We start from the raw sequence: 21,847 nt of genomic DNA, 5'->3' as shown, positions 1-21,847 counted from the left end.
AAACGGTTTTCTCCAGTAGCAATTCTTCTGTCAGAAGGTCCATGCTTAGGAGGAGAGAGGACTGAAAGATCAAAACCTAATTTAAATGGCTAAGAGATGCCAAATTGGTCTAAGAAATGTCAAATTGGGCTAAAGATTCAAATTGCAGAGTCCCAGTTGAAAGTACCCGAGTGTTTTGGCCACCAGGAAAGGTGGTTTGTTCAGGGATGGAATGAAGTTGGCAGAGGCAAGCAGCGCCTCAGAGTGAGAATGGCAGTGCTGAGATTGGCATAGCCTCATGGGGCTCAAGCTTGGCACAGCAAGGAATGCCACGGGAGCTGGGGGTTCACTGACAGAATCGTTTGGGGGCTGAGGCCTGGAAGAACGGGAAATCATAATTTAATACCTCTGCTTGGCAAGACTTCAGATACCCTCTTCCCTGAGTAAACAAGCTAGGCAACTAATTGAAAAAGAGAATACATTTGAGAAAAACTGAGCATTCTGAGCAGCTACGGAAGTACAGGGGTATGAGGCGCTTGGTTATTCAACTATTTGCTAAGAGTTAGCATCTGTGCTCTCTGTATTCTCCCACCTGGACATTAGGTCCCTGGAAGCCTACAGCCGGTTAGAGCTGGCTGCATGTTCTTAGACATGTGTGGCACATCCTCAGCTGGGGCCTGTGGCTGGTTTTATAGGCCATGAAGGGCAGACCCTTTAGCAGTCATCAACTAACAGTGCTTTATCAACAGGTGCTATTTCTCTGTGAGGGCGACAGCTTAGTGTAGTGAAAGGAGCACTGACCCAGAAGTCATTGAGTTGTTAATAATCCATTAACATGGATCTTACAGTTTAGAGAGTGCTTCCAACAACAACAGTTAACAGCAATAACAACAACTATAAGCTAAACTATAAGCATGTGTATAATACTTTAAAGTTTACAAAGTGCTTATGCAAAGATATTAAGTAGAGCCAGGAAGCAAACCCAGATCTTCTGACTCCCGGTCACAGTAATTTTACCATGTATAAGTCTGATAACCTTTTTAAACCTCAGTTTTTCCATCTGAAAATACAGGCCTAGTGTCTACCTCTGAAAGTTGTTGTAAGATCATAAACAGAATACAAAAGATTTTATACATTGTAAAACAAGGTACGGGTGTAAAGTGGTAGTGACTACATCACTTCTGTTAATGTTCGGGCATTGTGGGTATGAGCGCTAGTGAAAGCATCTAACCAGAAGTATGCAGATTGTCATGGAACTGAAAGGGTTAAGGTTTTCTACCTTTATTGGACTGACATTACTATATATCAGATGGTCCTTTGCAGACTTAGGAAGCTAATCTGATATATGAAAGTCCCAGTAGAAGAAAAAATAGAATCCTTATTACCATGGATTCCTGTTTCCCTTGAATCTTATCACGGTGGTAGGTAGAGGCTTGAACAGAGCCCAGGGTCTGGGTCTGACCCTCCAGATGTTCACTAGTGGGTGCTTAAGAATGGAAAAGTTGCTTTCTTCATAGCAGGTGCTAGAAGGGCAGGCTCTTGGCTATTAGTTACAGAGGAGGAGAATTCTAGGAGCTGTTCCTCCGCAGGGTCAGTGATTGAGCAGACTGTCTTTTGCTTTTACTGTGATAGACCTGACTCTTGAGGACTTCCTTTCTCTTTCATGGGTTGTTGATAAGATAGGCTGGCTAGTTTGAAAATAAAACATAATACAATATACAAGCCTCATATTCTATTTTATAAGAAGCTTCCTTTTTTGTGTGTGATAGTTTATTAACTAGCAGTAAATAACTAATACACTATTTCATCATTGATTTATTCAGATACTCACTGAGCCCCTGCTGCATGCCAGGCACAATGCTGGGACTGGGGATATAGAAAGAATTAGGGTAGGGAAGAAGGTTGCTTTATAATCACCTCTTCCACTGATCTCTTAGGACTTTCCTGAGTCACACAAATAAAATTATTTTTGTTGCTCTTTTCTTCTCATTTATTTACTTTCTTTGGCAAAGTAAGGACTCCAGTGCCAGAGATGTGGGAGCCAAAGGTATATGGCAACTACAGGGAGGGGGAGCACTGCAGAGTCAGAGAGAGGGCACCGGAGACACGGGCTGGCCGGGGCCTCTGCCATGTCAGAGGTTCATAAGCCTTTGTTTAATAAAGGTTGTTTTGAATTCTTGGGAGTCTTCTTGGGTTACATATCCAGTTGTTGAGTTCAAACTTTGAGAAGGTCACGTCTGCTTAAGTTTGGTATCGTTGGTTACTCCTATTGCCCCCTGAGTTCCCAAATCCGTAGCTCAGCCTGGAGGCCTGCAGCGAGGCCTGGGCATGCTCTCACTCTTCCTTTCACCAAATTAGCTCTGGTGGGCAGGGGACTTGAACCTGTCTAGATCGGAATTTTTGTACTGGCACTTCTTTCTCAGCAGCAGCACCTCTCCATTCAGTTCAACATGGGCCTATACTCAACCTTCTTAGACAAAGAAATATAAGTTATATTCCCTGTACCCTAGGAATCATGCAGTCTTATGAGAAATGAGAAATATGTTAAAAAAAAAAAAAAAGAAACTAAGGTACTATGTGACTATGCCTAAATATATGGTACAGATACTGAGAGCCACAGGAGGCCAGGAAAGTAAAAGACGAACTTGGGCCGAAGGAGTTATGGAGTCATTTCTGGAGGAGGTGGCACTGGAACCAGGCAGTGAAGGATGTATAAGAGTTTAGTTAGGTGGAAAGGAGGAAGTGTGGCACTCCAGGTTGGGAAGCTGAATTATTAAAGGCCTAGGGGAAGGAATGAATATGGCATATTTCAGGAAATAGGGTGGGCATTGATCTGGCTGGAGAGAGGGTTCCCTTTGAGAACAAACGGTGTGAGATGATTAGGTAAACTGAGTGAGCTTACATTCCAGAGGGCTTTGAATGACAGTAAAGAACTTAGACTTTATTCCATAGGTCATGGGTATCACTGATTACTTTTTGAACAAAGAAGGGGTGTGGTGAAAGTGGTGGTTAAGATGACTGAAACTGTGTAGGAATGTAGAATGTGCTGGAAGGGGGGAGCTGAGAAGTACAGAGGCTGCTTCAGGAATTCAGGAGGGGAAAGGGGCTCCGAGAGTGACAACTGAGAGAATGGGAAGCAGAGTCTCATACTGGAGTCCCTGGAGGGGAGAATTGGAACTTGCTGTCTGGCTGTGAGAAAGGGAAAAGAAGGAAAGAATCAAGCAGAACTCAGAGGTTTGAGCCTGTAGCCAGTATTAGAAACGGCAACACTGAGAAGGGGGACTAGTTCGGGAGGGTAGTTGATGCAGACACACATGGCTAGGTTGAGTTTGCGACTACAGTGAAATACTCTGAGAGGTATGTGTGTATATTGCTTTTGCAGGTACACAATCCCTTATCTGCAACTCTAAAATCCAAAGAGTACTGCAAACTAAAAGATGTTTTTAAAATTTTATTTCTTTATTTTTAAATTTGCAGCAAATTCATTTGGCAACAAAACTTGGCCTGAATGGACACAGGGCCATTTACAGTCTTTATTTATTTGACTAATTGTGAATATTCATACTTTTCAATACAAAAACTAGCTTTTGCTCTTAACAGGTAAACCCTAAATCTTAGTGACTGTACAGATACGGCCAGCACAGGGAAGGGGGGACAGTGTTCCCCACAGTCACTTAAGGACCCTGATTGAAGGTGGCTCCATTGACCTGGCACACGTGGCTGCCAGGGAAGAGAGTGTAGAACTCAACTTTGTTCCCAGCTGCTGGTCAGAAGTAGTTACAAAATCCCAAACTAACTTCAGGAGAGGCTAAGCAACGCAGAGGGGTGCACGGAATGCCTGTGAGCGTTCTGCTGTGCCGTGGAGTGCTGCCCAGACACCTTCCCCCTGGAGGGGCATCACTTAACATACAGAACACGTACCACTACCTCTCTAAATCCAAAAGTGCTTTCTGAGACACTTTCGGCCCCAAGGGTTTTGGCTAAAGGACCTGTATTACCATTTTTTGAGCACTTATTATGTGTCAGGAGCTTTTCTCATATCTTTATCCAGTTATTTCATTTAATTATTTTGATAACTCCATGAGATAGATACTGTCACTATTTTCACTTTTCAGATGAGGAAACTGAGTCACAGAGAGATTAGTTCAAGGTTACAACAAGGAGGTTATAGAGCCAGGATTTGAAGCCAGACAGTTTGACTCTAGTGCTGCATTCCTAACAATGACTTATCTGCCTTATATCTGTGGCAGACAGATGAGGTTTCGCTTGAGAAATTGGGGCTGGACATAGAGATTTGGGAATCTTCTATTTATAGGTTGCCTGATTTTTTAATTCCTGCCAAGGGGAAGATGTGAGAAGAGGGAGAGAAATCCAGAGGCCAAAAGTCCAAACATTGAGGCACAGTTACATGTTGGGGGAGGGGTGTGAGAAGGCATGAGGAAGAGGAACCAGCAAAGAAGCAGAAGTGGTTAGAGTGGTGGCAGGTTCCCTGGCTTGGGATAGAGTCACAGAGGCAAGAGGAGAGAACCTCATGACAGAGGACGCCGCTACCAGTGCGAAATGCCTCGGAGGGGCAAGGAGGATGGTGGGCAGGAAGGAATTGAATCTAGTTAGCTGTATCTGAACTTCCTTATCCATGGCTTATTCTAGTCAGCCTGACAGGGGTCACTCAGATTTAGGAACTTGGCAGATTTGGGCACACCATGTGGTACATGGAAGCCTGCATCCTGCTCTGGAAAGGCTGTAGCCACATCAGACAAGGGATTCAGAAGGCTAGGCATCTTTGTTTACACTGCTTACTAATCACAGGCTAGGTTAGTCTTGAGTGGGAGTGGTTTGAGGCAAAAGTTTAATTCCCTTTCTCACTAAATTCAAGTAGAATAGTATTTGGATTGTGGCCCATCATGAAATAAATTTAGTTCCTTCAGTCCCACAAAGGGACAGAGGGGATTCCTTCATAGGTGCATCTAAATATAATGTCCCAGTTTAGAATGAGAGCTATTGTTATGTGTTTTTATGTTATGTGTTTTTTATTACTATAAAAAATTAGATAAAAATCAACAGAGGAATAAATTTTTTTTTAATCAACAGGAAAAAAGGGAAATCTGAATAAACTATGGGCTTTATTTAGCACATCAATATTGTTTAATTAGTTGTAACAAAAAGAAATGTACCATACTAATGTTACTGATAGGGGAAACTGGGGGTGGAGGGGGGAGAAGGGTATATGGACACTCTGCTCTATCTGCTCAACTTTTCTGTAACTCTAAAGCTGTTCTAAAAATAGAATCGATTAATAAAATATAATAATAATGAGTGCTACACCAAGGTGTGCTGGGCTGTGAGCAGGAGGAGGTGAAAGGAGTGGTAACCCAGCTGCAGGGACAGACAGGGCTGCAAACTGCGGTGAGCACTTGGGATACTCCAGAGCTAGTTGTGGAACCAGACAGCATGGGAAGCTGGAGACAGCATGTCAGATGCGGCAGCGTGTTGCAGGCACTGTGCTTCGGAAGGCCTTGCCACGGGAGCTGCTTAGTAGTTCAGGGGAAGGAGAAAAAGAAGACAGTGAAAACACTGCTGTCACTCATGCAAACCTTGAAGCCCCATGATAACTTCCTCTGCAGCAGTGCCTCACCTTTCTGCTTGTGTGCTCATGTTCACACGCGCATGTGCACACATACACACACAGTCTCTCTCACCTAGAATGCACACCAGAGGGGGCACACTGCCTTCCCATGCCACCTCCTCCATCTCCACCTACGCACAGCCTCAGCCAGAGCCTCCCCTACTGGTTCCCCAGGCCCCATAGCTTCCTGCATGATCGCTACCCTGGTCTCCTGATGCTGGCTCCATTATTATTACTCCATCTTCTCCATGAGTTCTGAAAAGGTCTCAAAAGATCCTTTGATAGTTTCCTTCTTTCAGTGCTCCCATTGAAGCCCTGCATCTGTGAGTAAAATAAACCTCCCTTGCCTGTGTGACACTTAAGTTATAGCATATCTGAGCTTCTTTGAAAGCATTATAATCTTGAGAGAACTTGTTTAACTTCGTTGTAAATTAGGTTCTCCTGTAAAGTAGACACAATAATAGTACCTGTTGTGAGGGTTAGTTTAATTGATACATGTAACATGCTTAGAACAAGGCTTAGTATATAGTAAATCCTCAGTAAATGTTAACTGTTGTCATATTATTAGTAATGGGATCAAGTGGCCCATATGTTACATCAAAGGATGAAAGGACTGTATCAGGGCTGTATTTTGAAAAGTTGTCACATCGCAGGCCTACTCCTCAGGGGAGCTTTGCTGTCCACTGTTTAGTATGTGAGCTTTTCAGGGTCATGAAGCTCTTTGAGCTTCCATTTCCCTGTCTTTAAAATAGTGAGTTAGAGGCTGTATTCTTATATTTTAATTCATTGACTCTCAAGGTGTGTTCTAGGACCCCTAGGAAGTTCTCAAGAACCTTTCGAGGGTCCATCAGGTCAAAACTATTTTCATAATAGTACTAAGATGTTCCTTGCCCTTTATACCCTCATACTCTTAAGAATGTACAGTAGAGTTTTCCAGAGGCTACACAATACGTATTATCACAACAGTTTGAAAGCAAAAACTGATAATGAGAATCCAGCTGTCTCCTATTAAGCCATGCATTAAAGAGACTGGCATTCTCTCACTTCACTTTTTTAAAGTTTTTTTAATTAAAATGTATTTATGTTAACACATAATGTTTTTAAATTATTTTTAAATGAATAAAATCTAAATTTTCTCGATTTTAATTTCTAACATGGCAAATATCAGTAGATATAATCTACATAAACAAAAGCTTTTTGGGGTCCTCAATAATTTTTAGAGTGTAAATTAGAAACACCAGTCTAGTTCATTTGACTGGAAGGGAATTCTAGCCCCCCAATCTCTTGGGAAAAGGAAGTCCTGTGTGCACCCACCCTACCTTTCAGCTTTCTCCCTTTTCTGTCATCTTTTCTGTCTGCTCTGTGTTCTTCATCTTCAGATACTCTGAAACCCTCTTCTTTCCTCCAAGCCACAGTTTTTTAATTTGTCAATCTCAGTATAATTTTCATTCATTGACCATGAACTTTCTTACCTCCCCCTCTATTAGTTGTTGGTTTCCTGACTATCTTAGTTTTCTTTTTCCCCTGTACCTGTTCTTTTCTTCTATAATATCTTCTCCCTTTTCCTGTCATTTTTAACTCCTTCAAGTTGTTTGTTTGCCCTTTACAGTATCTCTCGTCCTCCTTGATTTGTTCCTTAACATTCTAACACTCCTACCTCGTCTTAATTTCTGACACTTAACGCCCAACTCTATTCTTCAGTCAATCCGTTTAATAAATATTGTAAGCACAGATATATACTATTACCTTTGCTTATCACTGGAGCTACAGAAACAAGAGAGACATGAACCCTGTCCTCCTGGAGCTTATAGGGTACACATGATGGCCATTTAGGCTAGAGCTGGGGACAATTATAAGGTATTTGTCCAGAGTGCCACTTTACTCCCACTGAGGGCAGCCTTGAAAGGATTGTGGAAATCATTAGTAGCAGCAGCAACCATTTATTGCATGTCTACTATGTATTAGGTATTTTACTTACATTTTCTCGTTTAGTTCTCATAGCAACTCTGTGAATTAGGTATGTTTAGCCCTACTTTGCAGATGGAAGAACTAAGACTTACAGAGGATAAGTAACTTGGTTGTGGTTGTAGAGCTAGGAAGTATCAGTATTAAGGTTTCTTTTTCTGTCTAGTTACATCAGCCCAGAAGGAACGGTGTGCTGGCCAGGAGGTGGTGATATAGTGGGAGAAACTCCAGAGCCAGTTGTAGAAATAGAGAATGTGTGAACTTAGAAATGATATGTCAGAGCAGAGCACCTGAGCTGGGGCAGCCACCAAAGGATCTTGTCCCAAGAGCTTTGTTGCCGCTGGGGTTAGAACTCATTGAAAGGAATGCCTGTCGGGGTAGAGAAGCTCTAACAGGAGCCATCAGGGATGTCTGCCTAAGGTTGCTAAAGGACTGCCTGAGACTTACCTGGGAAGGGCAGGAATGACACACACCAGAGAAACCGCTAACCTGTCTATCATTTCTTTGGCAGAGTGACGTCAGGATCAAGTTCGAGCACAACGGGGAGAGGCGGTAAGTCTGCCTTCTGATGAGTGGTTGTGTTCATGTATGCTGCATTTCTTAGAAAGTGTTCAGCTTGTGGAAGCCATTGCCCTGGAGTGATTCCTGTGGGGTCACTGGCTGGGGAATGGGGTTGATAGGGCATAAAGGGGAAAGTTTCACCCTTGGTTTGGCCTACTGATTGAACCTTGTTTCTGGTCTTAAAATTGGAAGCCGTTTCAACTGCTAATGTTTTACTCTTCTGCTCTTATTTTGCTACTGTGAGATCCACCATTGTGCTAGGGGAGGAAGTCAGGACCCCAGCTCTACTGAGTCATGGCTTCCAGACACACTGACACTGTGCCAGCCATGGGCATCAGAGGGAGATGAGGATTCTCCTGTTACGTGGTACCATTCCCATCCCCGGTAGAGTGTCCCTGGTTTTGTCCACATCAGGGGTCAGGTTGGTGAATTGGAAGTTTTTCTTTAAAATGTCTTGGGACTTCCCTGGTGGCGCAGTGGTTAAGAATCCGCCTGCCAGTGCAGGGGACACAGGTTCGAGCCCTGGTCTGGGAAGATCCCACATGCTGCGGAGCAACTAAGTCTGTGTGCCGCAACTGCTGAGCCTGTGCTCTAGAGCCTGTGAGCTGCAGTTACTGAAGCCTGCGCACCTAGAGCCCGTGCTCTGCAACAAGAGAAGCCACCGCAATGAGAAGCTCGCACGCCACAACGAAGAGTAGCCCTGCTCGCTACAATGAGAGGAAGCCCGTGCGCAGCAATGAAGACCCAACTCAGCGGAAAAAGAAAAAAAAAGTTTAAAATGTCTCTAGGTCATGGGAAGCTGCATCAAGTCCCTCAGTTGTGAAAGATTTCAGTTCATTTGAGGACATAGAAAGGGAGTTTTCAGTCTGCATTCTGTATTTTACCTTGTTAGGGAAGTGAAAGTAATGTTACAAAACCCTTGTATCCTTTTCTCCATTGTCAGTATTTAGTTTTTTGTAGGAAGTCAAGGTAGAAGTTCTCAGTGGAGAAAAATGACTCCACTGAATTTCTCAAGTTATTTTAAGGAAAACCTTTAAGAAAGCCTACAGAACTCTGGTCAGGGGATATTTGAGACCCTGTGTGTGCATGTATGTGGCACAAGCATGCGCACAAGCAAGCTTTTCAGTACCTGTTTTCCCCCTCTTTGCCTTTCTCTGCCATTGATAACTGCCCCGCCCTTTTTCCTTTGCTTTGAGCATTTGGAGGGGCAAAGAGCATACACATCAGGATAAGATCCACCTACTTTAGGAGTCCCACCAGAGGACCTTAGTGCCTTCAAATGCTCTTGTACTGGTAGTTTTGTACTGCTGGCATCTTTCAGCCCAATTTGAAACTAGCTCCGGAGGAGATCTTTGGCTGCTGTTCTCCCTTAAAAAAATACATTCGGAAGTCTGCAAGGTTGTCAGAGGTTGCCGGATGGAAACATTGTACAAAGAGTGGTCTGCAGAGCCAGGGTTCTGCTGCCGCCATGCGAATTCTAGGGCTGTTCCAGGGCCGGAGGGAAGAAGGTCTTCTGAACTCTGTCCCCAGCTGTTTGTCCTATGACCTGCCAGTAGCATGGAACTTAAATTGTCACTTCATTGTTGCTCCTTTTCACACTTCTGACCTGACTGGGTTTTGGAGGGATTGCCAAACTTGGAGCAGCAGAGAGTTTTCAGAAGTATGAAGATAGGAAATCAAAAGCTCAGTTGTGTTGGAGCCTAATTACACAGTACACGCTCCTGAATTCCTGTTCCCTAAGTGGTGTGCAGTTACAGTGAGCGGACTTACACTGAGAAAGTGAATGTGTTTAGTTTCAGAGATGCTGCCAGATCGAAACCACAAATATTTAAGGTGGTCAGGCTTTTGAAGCCCTGAGCGGCAGTGTTGGTATCAAGGTTTTGAAAACTGCATTCTCTTTTTATGGAGCTGTTTTCGGGAGCCATGGCATTTCACTGTTTGTGTACTGTGTGTGGAATTGAGGACTTTATAAAGTCGGTGCGGGGAAGCCAAGTTCAAGCTGCTCTGTGCCAGACAGCTCTGGTTTCGTGTATTTCATGTCTTAGGATTTTGTAGAAAGTGTTATTGTGGGCTTTCTTTACTTTTTACAGGGAATATGGACAGTATGTACCTAAATGTTGTAGGCCCTTATAGAATAAGAATTTACAGAAAAGAGGAAAGAAGTAGTGACTTTTCCCATTCGTCATTGCCAGGTATCCATTCTGGTGGGCTGACTTTCCCTTTGCTTTGGAAGGGTGGGCATCAGACTTCTACCCTTCCTCCCTCTTAGCCTCAGGAGGGCAGAAGAGGACTGTAGATTAGGATCTCCTTCCCTTCATGTCTGAACACTGGTGGGGATGGTTGTCCTGGGTGTTAGACCCCTCTTTGAAGTACTGGCCTAAAAATGTCTGTTATTCAAGGTGGTAGCAGCAGCTTAGATCTTACCAAACCTGGGAGTGCTGGTTTCTGATCTTGACCAGACTTTTGGGCTGCTTTTGGGGGTTTTGAATGGCTCATCACCAGGCCAAATGCAGGAAAATTTATCTCTGAGCCTGATGTTTTTCTAACTGTGCTAGAGACATCTGAGTGATCTCCTGGTATTTTATTCAGAAAGGCTGGCCCCGGGGACTTCCCTGGTGGTGCAGTGGTTAAGAATCTGCCTGCCAAGGCACGGGACATGGGTTCGATCCCTGGTCCAGGAAGATCCCACATGCTGCAGAGCAACTAAGCCTGTGTGCCACAACTACTGAGCCTGTGCTCTAGAGCCTGTGAGCCACAATGGCTGAGCCTGCGAGCCACAACTGCTGAGCCCACATGCCGCAACTGCTGAAGCCCGTAGGTCTGGAGCCATGCTCCACAGCAAGAGAAGCCACCGCAATGAGAAGCCTGTGCACCGCAAGGAAGAGTAGCCCCTGCTTGCCACAGCTAGAGAAAACCCACACGCAGCAACGAAGACCCAATGCAGCCAAAAAAATAAATAAATTTAAAAAATTGATTAAAAAAAAAAAAGGCTGGCCCCTTTTGAATTAATAGAAAGGTATTCTCTCAAAAGAATCCAGAAAACACTCATATCTAGATAACCCATATCTAGATTGCACCTAATTATTGTTTGGGACAGTTGATTTGAGGGAAAAATAAGGATTACAATATGGATGGATTTCCTGGTAGATATAAGCTAATACATTCAGCAGTATAATTTCCAAAAATGAAAGGTAGTGATGGATGAAGGAAAAGTTATAGAGAAATTATCTTCCTGAGATGTTATGCTTTGTGTGAAGGATAGATTATGGTTTATAGTAATATCCTATCAATGTTGTTCAGTAGAACTTGCTGCTGTAATGGAAAGGTTCTATAGTAATCCCTTGGTAGCCGAGGGAATTGGTTCCAGGACCCCCTGTGGATACCAAACTCCTTGGATGGTCAAGTCTCTTAGGTAAAATGGTGCAGTCTTGGCATATAGCCTATGTACATCTTCGTGTATACTTTAAATCATCTCTAGATTACTTATAATACCTAATACAATGTAAATGCCATGTAAATAGTTGCCAGCATGTGGCAAATTCAAGTTTTGCTCTTTGGAACTTTCTGGAATTTTTTTCAGATATTTTTGATCTGCAGATATGGACCTGTGGATATGGAGGGCCGACTTATAGCTGAGTTCTCCAGTATACTAGGCACTTGCCACATGTATCTAGTGAGCACTTGCAATGTGGCTAGTGGGACTGAAAGAGCCAATTCTAAAATTTAATTTGAATTTAAATAGCCACATGTGGCTAGTGGCTACCATACTGAACAGCGCAGTTCTAGATGATAACAGCTTTTATGGTGCCCACTGATTTCAGCCAGCCAGATTTCATTAAAATCCAACGGCTTACCTATCAAATTACCCATGACATTTTTCACAGAACTAGAACAAATAATCCTAAAATTTATGTGGAATCATAAAAGGCTAAGAATTGCCAAAGCAATCCTGAGGAAAAAGAACAAAGCCAGAGGCATACCCCTCCCAGACTTCAGGCAATACTACAAAGCTACAGTAATCAAAACAGTATGGTATTGGCACAAAAACAGACATTTGAATCAATGGAACACACAGTAGAGAGCCCAGCAATAAACCCACATTACCTACCATTAATCTTTGACAAAGGAGGCAAGAATATACAATGGAGAAAAGAGAGTCTCTTCAAGTGGTGTTGGGAAAGCTGGACAGCCACGTGTAAATCAGTGAAGTTAGAACACACCCTTACACCATACACAAAAATAAACTTGAAATGGCTTGAAGACTTAAATATAATACATGACACCATAAAACTCCTAGAAGAGAACATAGGCAAAACATTCTCTGACATAAATCATACTGTTTTCTTAGGTCAGTCTGCCAAGGCAAGAGAAATAAAAGCAAAAATAAACAAATGAGACCTAATCAAACTTACAGGCTTTTGCACAGCAAAGGAAACCATAAACAAAATGAAAAGACATCCTATGGACTGGGAGGAAATATTTGCAAATTGATGCAACTGACAAAGGCTTAATTTCCAAAATATACAAACAGCTCATACAACTCAATAACAAAGAAACAAACAGCCCAATTGAAAAATGGGCAGAAGACCTAGTTAGACATTTCTCCATAGAAGACATACAGGTTGCCAGCAGGCACATGAAAAGATGCTCAGCGTCGCTAACTGTTAAAGAAGTGCAAATCAAAACTGCAATGAGGTATCACCTCACACTGGTCAGAATGGCCATCATTACAAAGTCTACAAATAACTAATGCTGGAAAGGGTGTGGAGAAAAGGCAACCCTCCTACACTGTCGATGGGAATGTAAATTGGTGCAGCCACTATGGAAAACAGTATGGAGATTCCTCAAAAAACTAAAAGTAAAGTTGCCATATGATCCAGCAATCCCACTCCTGGGCATATATCCAGACAAAACTATAATTCAAAAGATACATGCACCCCTGTGTTCACAGCAGCACTATTTACAATAGCCAAGACATGGAAACAACCTACATGCCCATCGACAGATGAATGGACAAAGAGGATGTGATACATATATACAATGGAATACTACTCAGCCATAAAAAAGAACGAAATAATGCAATTTGCAGCAACATGGATGGAACTAAAGATTATCATACTAAGTGAAGTAAGTCAGAAAGAGAAAGACAGGACTTCCCTAGTGGCACAGTGGTTAAGAATCTGCCTGCCAATGCAGGGGACATGGGTTTGAGCCCTGGTCTGGGAAGATCCCACATGCTATGGAGCAACTAAGCCCATGCACCACAACTACTGAGCCTGCGCTCTAGAGCCCGTGAGCCACAACTGCTGAGCCCATGTGCCACAACTACTGAAGCCCGCGCTCCTGGAGCCTGTGCTCTGCAACAAGAGAAGCCACCGTAATGAGAAGCCCGTGCACTGCAAGGAAGAGTAGCCCCTGATCACCGCAACTAGAGGAAGCCCGCACGCGGCAATGAAGAACCAACACAGCCAAAAATAAATAAATAAATAAATTTCTTTTAAAAAAAGAGAAAGACAAATACCAGATGATATCACTTATATGTGGAATCTAAAATATGACACAAATGAACTTGTCTATGAAACAGAAACAGACTCGCAGACATAGAGAACAGACTTGTGGTTGCCAGTGGGGAGGGGGGTGGGGGAGGGATGGATTGGGAGTTTGGGATTAGCAGATGCAAACTATTATATATAGAATGGATAAACAAGATCCTACCGTATAGCACAGGGAACTATATCCAATATCCTATGATAAACCATAATGGAAAAGAATATGAAAAATAATGCATGTATATGTATAACTGAATCACTTTGCTATACAGGAGAAATTAATATAACATTGTAAAATTAACTATACTTCAATAAGATAAATTTTTTAAAAAATGGCTTAGATCCCTCTTTGCTGTGGCTTATTGCTTCTTCCTCTGGTTATACCACTTCCCAGTCTGGGGGAGCAGGGAGTATATGAGAGAACCACGCACTTCTTCCTGTCAGTGTGGAGGAGGGCAAGAACTATAGAGGCTGATGGCTGAGTGCTGCTAGTCCGCCACACACTAGTCAGATTTCATCTAAGTCTAGACATGCTAACAGATTAAGGTGGTTTTAATATACATTTTCCCCTATCACATTAAGCATCTTTTCATGTGTTTATTAGCCATTCATCATATCCTTTGCTTGTGTTTCTATTGGGCTGTCTTTTTCTTATTGATTTTTGCAAGTATTTTCTCCAAGTTTGGTATTTCTTTTTAACTTTTTTTTTTTTAAAGAAGATGTTGGGGGTAGGAGTTTATTAATTAATTAATTTATTTTTGCTGTGTTGGGTCTTTGTTTCTGTGCAAGGGCTTTCTCTAGTTGTGGCAAGCGGGGGCCACTCTTCATCGCGGTGCGCGGGCCTCTCACTATCGCGGCCTCTCTTGTTGCGGAGCACAGGCTCCAGATACACAGGCTCAGTAGTTGTGGCTCACGGGCCTAGTTGCTCCGCGGCATGTGGGATCCTCCCAGACCAGGGCTCGAACCCGTGTCCCCTGCATTAGCAGGCAGATTCTCAACCACTGCGCCATCAGGGAAGCCCTCTTTTTAACTTTGTTGATGGTTTATTTTCCCATCAAAAGTTTAAATTTTTGTTGTCAAACTTGTCTTCTTCCTTTTTGTCTTATCTATTTTATGCAATGCTTAGGAAGACCTTCCCTGCTCTAATATTTTTTTCAATCCTGTATTTTCTTTATACATATATATATATATATGTATGTACATATATATATATATATAATATATATGGGTTTCTGATATTCTCTTCTGTTTATCTCTTTGCTTATTTTTTTTAAATATTTATTTGGTTGCGTGGGGTCTTAGTTGCGGCAGGCGGGCTCCTTAGTTGTGGCTCATGGGCTCCTTAGTTGCAGCACGTGGACTCCTTAGTTGTGGCATGCGAACTCTTAGTTGCAAAAGGCATGTGAGATCTAGTTCCCTGACCAGGGATCGAACCCAGGCCCCCTGCATTGGGAGTGTGGAGTCTTATCCACTGTGTCACCAGGGAAGTCCCTCTTTGCTTATTTTTGTTTTAATTATTTAAGTTTTAGAGTGTTGGGTTGGTCCCATATAAAATTGCCACTTTTATATGCAAAAATTGTTGACTACCTCCAGTATCATATAGTTAAACCTAATGCATTAATTAAAGCTTTTTATTAAAAACATTTCAAGCACACACAAAAATAGAATATGATACTCAACCTCCAAGGACCTGTCACCCAACTTCAACATTATCAACATTTTGCCAACCTTGTTTCATCTATCCCCACTTGTAAATTTTGCTGTGACATTTTTTTTTTGTTTGTTTTGTTTTGTTTTGTTTTTGATTTTTGTGGTACGCGGGCCTCTCACTGTTGTGGCCTCTCCCATTGCGGAGCACAGGTTCCGGACGCGCAGGCTCAGCGGCCACGGCTCACGGGCCCATCCGCTCCGCGGCATGTGGGATCTTCCCGGACCGGGGCACAAACCCGCGTCCCCTGCATCGGCAGGCGGACTCTCAACCACTGCGCCACCAGGGAAGCCCTTGCTGTGACATTTAATGACAAATCATTTTAAGACCTCTTTGAACATGTTCTTACTCTACCATCTATTTATAGAAATTGTTCTTTGAACTGACCTAGAGAGTCTCTCTAGAAGAGCATCAATATCAACGCTACTTACATGCACACATGTGTCACTGGTTAAGAAAAAACTGATCAGGCATATAACCAACTCAAGGGGAATTCCTGTGACTATGGCAGGAAATGTCAGTTCTGAGGATAATCAGCATTGAGATTACTGTGGCATCTCAAAAATGAACAATGGAAGAGACCTTTCAAGTCCTGGAGTTGAGTTGTTTATAGGAGTTAAGACCATGTTTTCAGGACTGCTGCTCCAATCCCCAGGTTTTCTTCCTAACAGGAATATTTGAAGCATAGTTTTTAAATCCAGGTATCCTCCTATGATACTGCACTGTCATTGACCGAAAGAGCTGAGATGAAGTGGAAGAACAATGGCTGAGATTGAGTACTGCTCATAGGTACTATTGACAAACCTGACAGATGCTCAGAAGAAGGGTGAAAAGATAAAGGTAGACGTAAGAGAAGAAAAAAATACAGAGAAAGGCAAGCTGCATGAAAAATAAAAAGAGAATTCTATGTTGAAAAGAAAAGGAAGATAACACTCAGGAGCCATAGCTTCTAAACCCTGCATTTAAAATATACAGTTAACCATGATTTCTGTTCCTTTTCAGAATTATAGCATTCAGCCGGCCTGTAAGATATGAAGATGTGGAGCACAAGGTGACGACAGTGTTTGGGCAGCCTCTTGATCTACATTACATGAACAATGAGGTACGAAAGATGGATGGTGTGCGGGCAAGGGAGGCCCAGCTGCCTACCTTTTTTCTCTCTAACTGAGGATTTCCTAGTTTGTTCCTTTAATGTCATCTTCAGGTTTTCATTTTCTGGAGCCTCTTTCCTTAATTCCAGTAATTCTGTGATTTCTCTTTTTTATTACATGGGAGGTTACATAGCTATGTCCATTCCCTCTGCTCATTGAATGCTGGTAGCTCTAATACTCCATGGTGGAATCAGGTACGCGATTAGGGTCAGGGCTTATATTGTCTCCTTTACATTTTGTAGGTTATCTTTTTCCTTCCAGCACAGCCTTAGTAGCAGAGGGTTCAGTAGGGCTGGGGAGGTGTGGAAAACTGGTGGGTAGATCCTCTATTGACAGGCATAAATGCTGGATTCTTCTCTCAGAGTTTAACTTCTAACTGTAGCTGGTTCCAAACGTTAGCACCTACTCTAATGATTTCTTTAACTCTTAGTCCTCCTAACCCCGCCCAACAGCCATTTTATTTATTCATACTTTGAACATCACCCAGGAAGGAATTCTTTTGAATGTCAGTTACTTGGCTGCTTTCCCAGCTCCAAGGAACGTACTAGAGGCTGCAGTCTGCTTAGGCTGGTGCTTTGCATTAGTCTGAAAGGCACTGTTTGTGCCCAATAAGGAGCCTGCACCTTGAGGGAACTGAGTTGGGGGGAAAGACAGGAAAGCTGGGCAACCTCATGGCTCTTTGAGAGTCAGGTCCTTACTTTGTAGTTTTTCTTTTTTTTTAATTTATTTATTTTAATTTATTTATTTTTGGCTGGGTTGGGTCTTAGTAGCTGTGCGGTGTTTCTCTAATTTCGGTGAGCAGGGGCTACTCTTCGTTGCGGTGCGCGGTCTTCTCATTGCAGTAGCTTCTCTTGTTGCAGAGCATGGACTCTAGGCACGCAGGCTTCAGTAGTTGTGGCACGTGGGCTCAGTAGTTGTGGCTTGCAGGCTCCAGAGCACAGCCTCAGTAGTTGTGGCGCACAGGCTTAGTTGCTCCGCGGCATGTGGGATCTTCCCGGACCAGGGCTTGAACCCATGTCCCCTGCATTGGCAGGCAGATTCTTAACCACTGCACCACCAGGGAAGTCCCCTTACTTTGTAGTTTTATTTTATTGGTTGAAAAGTTAAGAATTTCCTCTACTTTGGGGCTTAAATCTGTAGGAGATGACATTTGTTGGCAAAAACTCTGTGGTCCTCTTCATATAAAATGTACAACCACAACTGGATATATGCACTGCCAAATAGCTAACAAAAATAACACCATCTGATTTTTGCTTTTTGGATAAATTTTAGAAATACAGCAAATTTGAAAAATAAACCACTAACTCTATAGTTAATAAATAACACAGATGTAAGTATTTTAAAGTATGTAAAGTAACACATTTTAAATACAGGATTTGAGAACTCCCCCCCCAAATACAAATGTCAAATCCATAGAAGTTTAAAAAATTGCAGCTCAAGCATCAGTGACTATATAAGAAAGTGAGGCTGAAGTCAGCTAGCCAATCAGCATTAAAGAAGGTGTTCTTTAGTTAGTAAAGACTTTTCTGGATGATTTAGTACCACTTGTTTCTCTTTCCATTAATATTTCCATTAAGAATTTCAGATGTCCCCAAATCCATTTTCAAACTCTTTTGCCAAGGGAATGACTGCCCAGAATGTTGAGCATTCCTTTATTCAAATGTTTATACAGATATTGATTTTAAAGCCAAATATAAGTAATTGTCATTATTTTTTGAGTCAGTGAAGACTAATTTATTTGGCATTTATTTTTCATCACTTTGTTTTTTGTTGTTTTTTGTTTTTGTTTTTTGGCTGTGCTGCACGGCTTGCAGGATCTCAGTTCCCCGACCAGGGATTGAACCTGGTCCATGGCAGTGAAAGCCTGGAATCCTAACCACTAGACCACCAGGGAACTCCCATAATTGTTACTATTTTAAATCATTCACGTCTTTCCGTAGTCTGCTAATGTCAGTGACCAAGAATTGACTAATTTACTTACATCTTATTAATTTCAAATGTCTCAACAATTTTTCTTTTCTTTGCCCTCTAAACCCTGCCTTGTCAGGATTTGTGAACGACAAATGAAAAAATCTGTTGAGATTTTATTTTATTTATGTTTATATTTTTGTAATAATAGCTTTATTGAGATCTAATTCACCTGCCATAGAATTTACTCTTATTTTTAAATTTACATTTTAAACTGTATAATTCAGTGGTTTTAGTGTATTCACAGAGTTGTGTAACTAACATCACTACCTGATTCCAAAACTTTTTCATCACCCCAAAGAGAAATCCTGTAGTTCTTAGGAGTCACTTCCCATTCTCCCCACTCCCCAGTCCCTGGCAACCACTTATTTACTTTCTGCCTCTCTGGATTTGCCTATTATGAACATTTCATATATATGGAATCACACAATATGTGGCCTTTTGTGTTTGGCTTCTTTCACTAAGCATGTTTTCAAGGCTCATCTATGTTGTAGCATGTCTCATACTTCATTCCTTTTTATGGCTGAATAATATTCCATTATATGGATATACCACATTTTGTGTATCCATTCATCTGTTGATGGACACTTGAGTTGTTTTCACTTTTGGCTATTATAAATAATGCTGCTATGAACATTTGTGTACAAATTTTTATATGAACAAATGTTTTCAATTCTCTAAAATATACCTGAGTGGAATGATGGTTCTTGTAGAAACTCTGTATTTAACTTTTGGAGGAACTGCCCAACTTTGGCATATCAACTGGTACCACTTTACATTTCTACCAGCAATGTACGAGGGTTGCAATTTCTCTACATCATCACCAATACTTGTGATTCTCTCTTTTTTTTTTTCTTTTTTAAAAAAATTATAGCCATCCTGGTAGACGTGAAGTGGTATCTTATTGTGGTTTTTAACTTTCATTTCCTTAATGACTAACGATGTTGAGTAGCTTTTCATGTGCTTATTAGCCATTTGTTTATTTTCTTTGGACAAATATCTATTCAAATCCTTTGCCCTTTTAAAAAATTGGATTGTTTGTCCTTTTATTGTTGAATTGTAAGAGTTCTTTATATATTCTGGATACTAGACCCTTATCATACATTTGCAAAATTGTAGTTTTTTTTTTTTTAAGTTAAAACCTACTCCAGTAATTTCTTTATCTTCCCCTGTCTCCACCCACCCCTTCCCCGCCTCCCCCAACACCAGTCCTTATTTATCCCTACTTTGAGTGTTACCCAGGAAGGAATTCTTTTACAATATGATATGATTTGTAAAATTTTCTCCCATTCCATGGGTTGTCTTGAGGTTTTATTTTAAATACTGTTTTTACTATTTGTTTTTTCCTGGCCTGGGGTTTAGAGTTCTCATTTCCTTGTATTCTGAATGGGGAACTGAAGAAATTAATTGGATTTTTGCTTTATGTTTGCCACAAATACATAAGATCTGACATTTTTTAGGTCTTAGGCAAAGCATAGTTTTGCATCTTTTAATACTAAGTACTCATAATATCTTCTGCTTCTAACAGTGAGTGAGGCTTATCTGTACCCTCAAGAACCATCTCTTTAATACTTCAGTGGAATGAAAACAGAGGAAGTAGTTTTTTGTTCTAGTCACTGATTTTTTTTAACCTTTATACATTAAGATACTAAACCCTTCTATGCAGTCTAAGTTTGTGTTCTTATTTGAGTAACGTTTTCATCCTCTGCCTGACCCCTCCTCCTCCTGTGCCTTTTCTGCTTATTCTGTTAATGTCAGCACAGGGTAGAATGGGACATGATTCTACTGCTTAATCTAGGAAGAAATATGGGGCCTATAACTGTTTCGGATTTGATGCTTTGGAGTAAAGGGTATTTTTAGAGATGAAGCTTTTCTTAGAAAATATCTTGGGGGGGGGTGGGATGAATTGGGAGATTGGGATTGACATATATACACTATCGATACTATGTATAAAATAGATAACTAATGAGAACCTACTGTATAGCTCAGGGAACTCTACTCAGTGCTCTGTGGTGACCTAAATGGGAAGGAAATCCAAAAAAGAGGGGATATATGTATACGTATAGCTGTTTCACTTTGCTGTACAGTAGAAACTAACACAATATTGTAAAGCCACTATACTCAAATAAAAATTTTTAAAAAAACTGAAAATATTTTAAAAAATATTTTTATACCATCAAAAAAAAATACCTTGAAATAAAGTACTGATATGTGCTACAGCATGGATGAACTCAAAAACGTTAAGCAAAGTGAAGGAAGCTAGATGCAAAAGGCTATGAATTGAATTGAATTGAATATGAATTGTGTGATTTCATTTATATGAAACGTCCAGAAAATGCAAATCTCTAGAGACAGAAAGTAGATTAGTGGTGGCCTGGGGTAAGAGGTAGAAAAGGGGAGTGACTATGAATGGGCACAGGAGATCTTTTTGGAGCAATGGAAATGTTTTGAAATTGAATTGTGGTGATGGTTGCACAACTCTGTAAATTTACCAAAAATCTTTGAATTGTAAACTTAATAAAAAGGAAAAGAAAATATCTCTGTGGTTTCAATTAGATCTTTTAAGACCCCATAGTATCCACTGAGATTGTTTTCCTCCAAATTTATTTTTTTGTTGCTTATTTTTGCAAACTAAAGACTTACGTTTTATGTGATTTCCTTTTTCTGTGTCCTGTGTCACAGCTCTCCATCCTGCTGAAGAACCAAGATGATCTTGATAAAGCAATTGATATTTTGGATAGAAGCTCAAGCATGAAAAGCCTTAGGATATTGCTGCTGTCCCAGGACAGAAATCATGTAAGTAGCCCCTGTCACGGCCTGACAGCTGAAGACAAAGCTTGCTGTCCTTCAGGAGTCCAGCTTGCTTCCTTGACAGAATTTTGTGTTCCTTAGTCACTGCTAAAGCGAGAACGTAGGTATGGCCCAGCCCACTGGGTCAGTAGCCATTTAGCCTTCTGCATTTGATTTTACTGGGAAGCCAGATCATTGGTGTTAAAATTGCAACTGAAGGTGACTTGGCTTGTGGTGTGGGAGGAAGGGAAACATTTTATGATAAAGGAGGAAATTCTTTTTCTCTGTATTTATGTTCTTTCGACTAGATTTGGACCCCAGCAAGAGAGATTTGCTCAGCGTGGGGGAGCTGATTAGTAGAGGCTGTCAAGGATTTGAGACTATCATGCTTTGTAAACCCAACTCCCACAACTCCTCGGCAACCGTGACTTTCCCTTGGGACACATGTAGGAAACAAACTTTCCCTTCTGTTCAGTGGAAAAAAGGCCATGGGCTAAAGGGCCTCTTGTAATTTACCAGCTGCTACCTTACCAAATGGCAGCAATCTGTG

General features: G+C 41.5%; 1 protein-coding gene across 7 annotated transcripts in view; it reads left to right on the top strand.

The window, feature by feature from the left end:
* MAP3K3 (mitogen-activated protein kinase kinase kinase 3) overlaps positions 1 to 21,847 on the top strand; it is a 71,401-nt gene that overhangs the window by 20,445 nt on the left and 29,109 nt on the right. For 6 of the 7 annotated variants that reach the window (XM_033438906.2, XM_033438907.2, XM_012535104.3 and 3 more), the window contains 3 exons: positions 8,082 to 8,122; positions 16,391 to 16,490; positions 21,190 to 21,303. In XM_033438906.2, the coding sequence (XP_033294797.1) occupies positions 8,082 to 8,122; positions 16,391 to 16,490; positions 21,190 to 21,303 (255 nt within the window). Of the gene's footprint in view, positions 1 to 8,081; positions 8,123 to 8,195; positions 8,553 to 16,390; positions 16,491 to 21,189; positions 21,304 to 21,847 lie in introns of those variants that run through there. The other variant, XM_012535105.3, reaches the window with a different exon arrangement.

Source organism: Orcinus orca, chromosome 19 (assembly GCF_937001465.1).
Source record: "Orcinus orca chromosome 19, mOrcOrc1.1, whole genome shotgun sequence".
NCBI lineage: Eukaryota > Metazoa > Chordata > Mammalia > Artiodactyla > Delphinidae > Orcinus > Orcinus orca.
The sequence above is the reverse complement of the archived record's forward strand: the minus strand, read 5'-3'. Positions and strand labels throughout refer to the sequence as shown.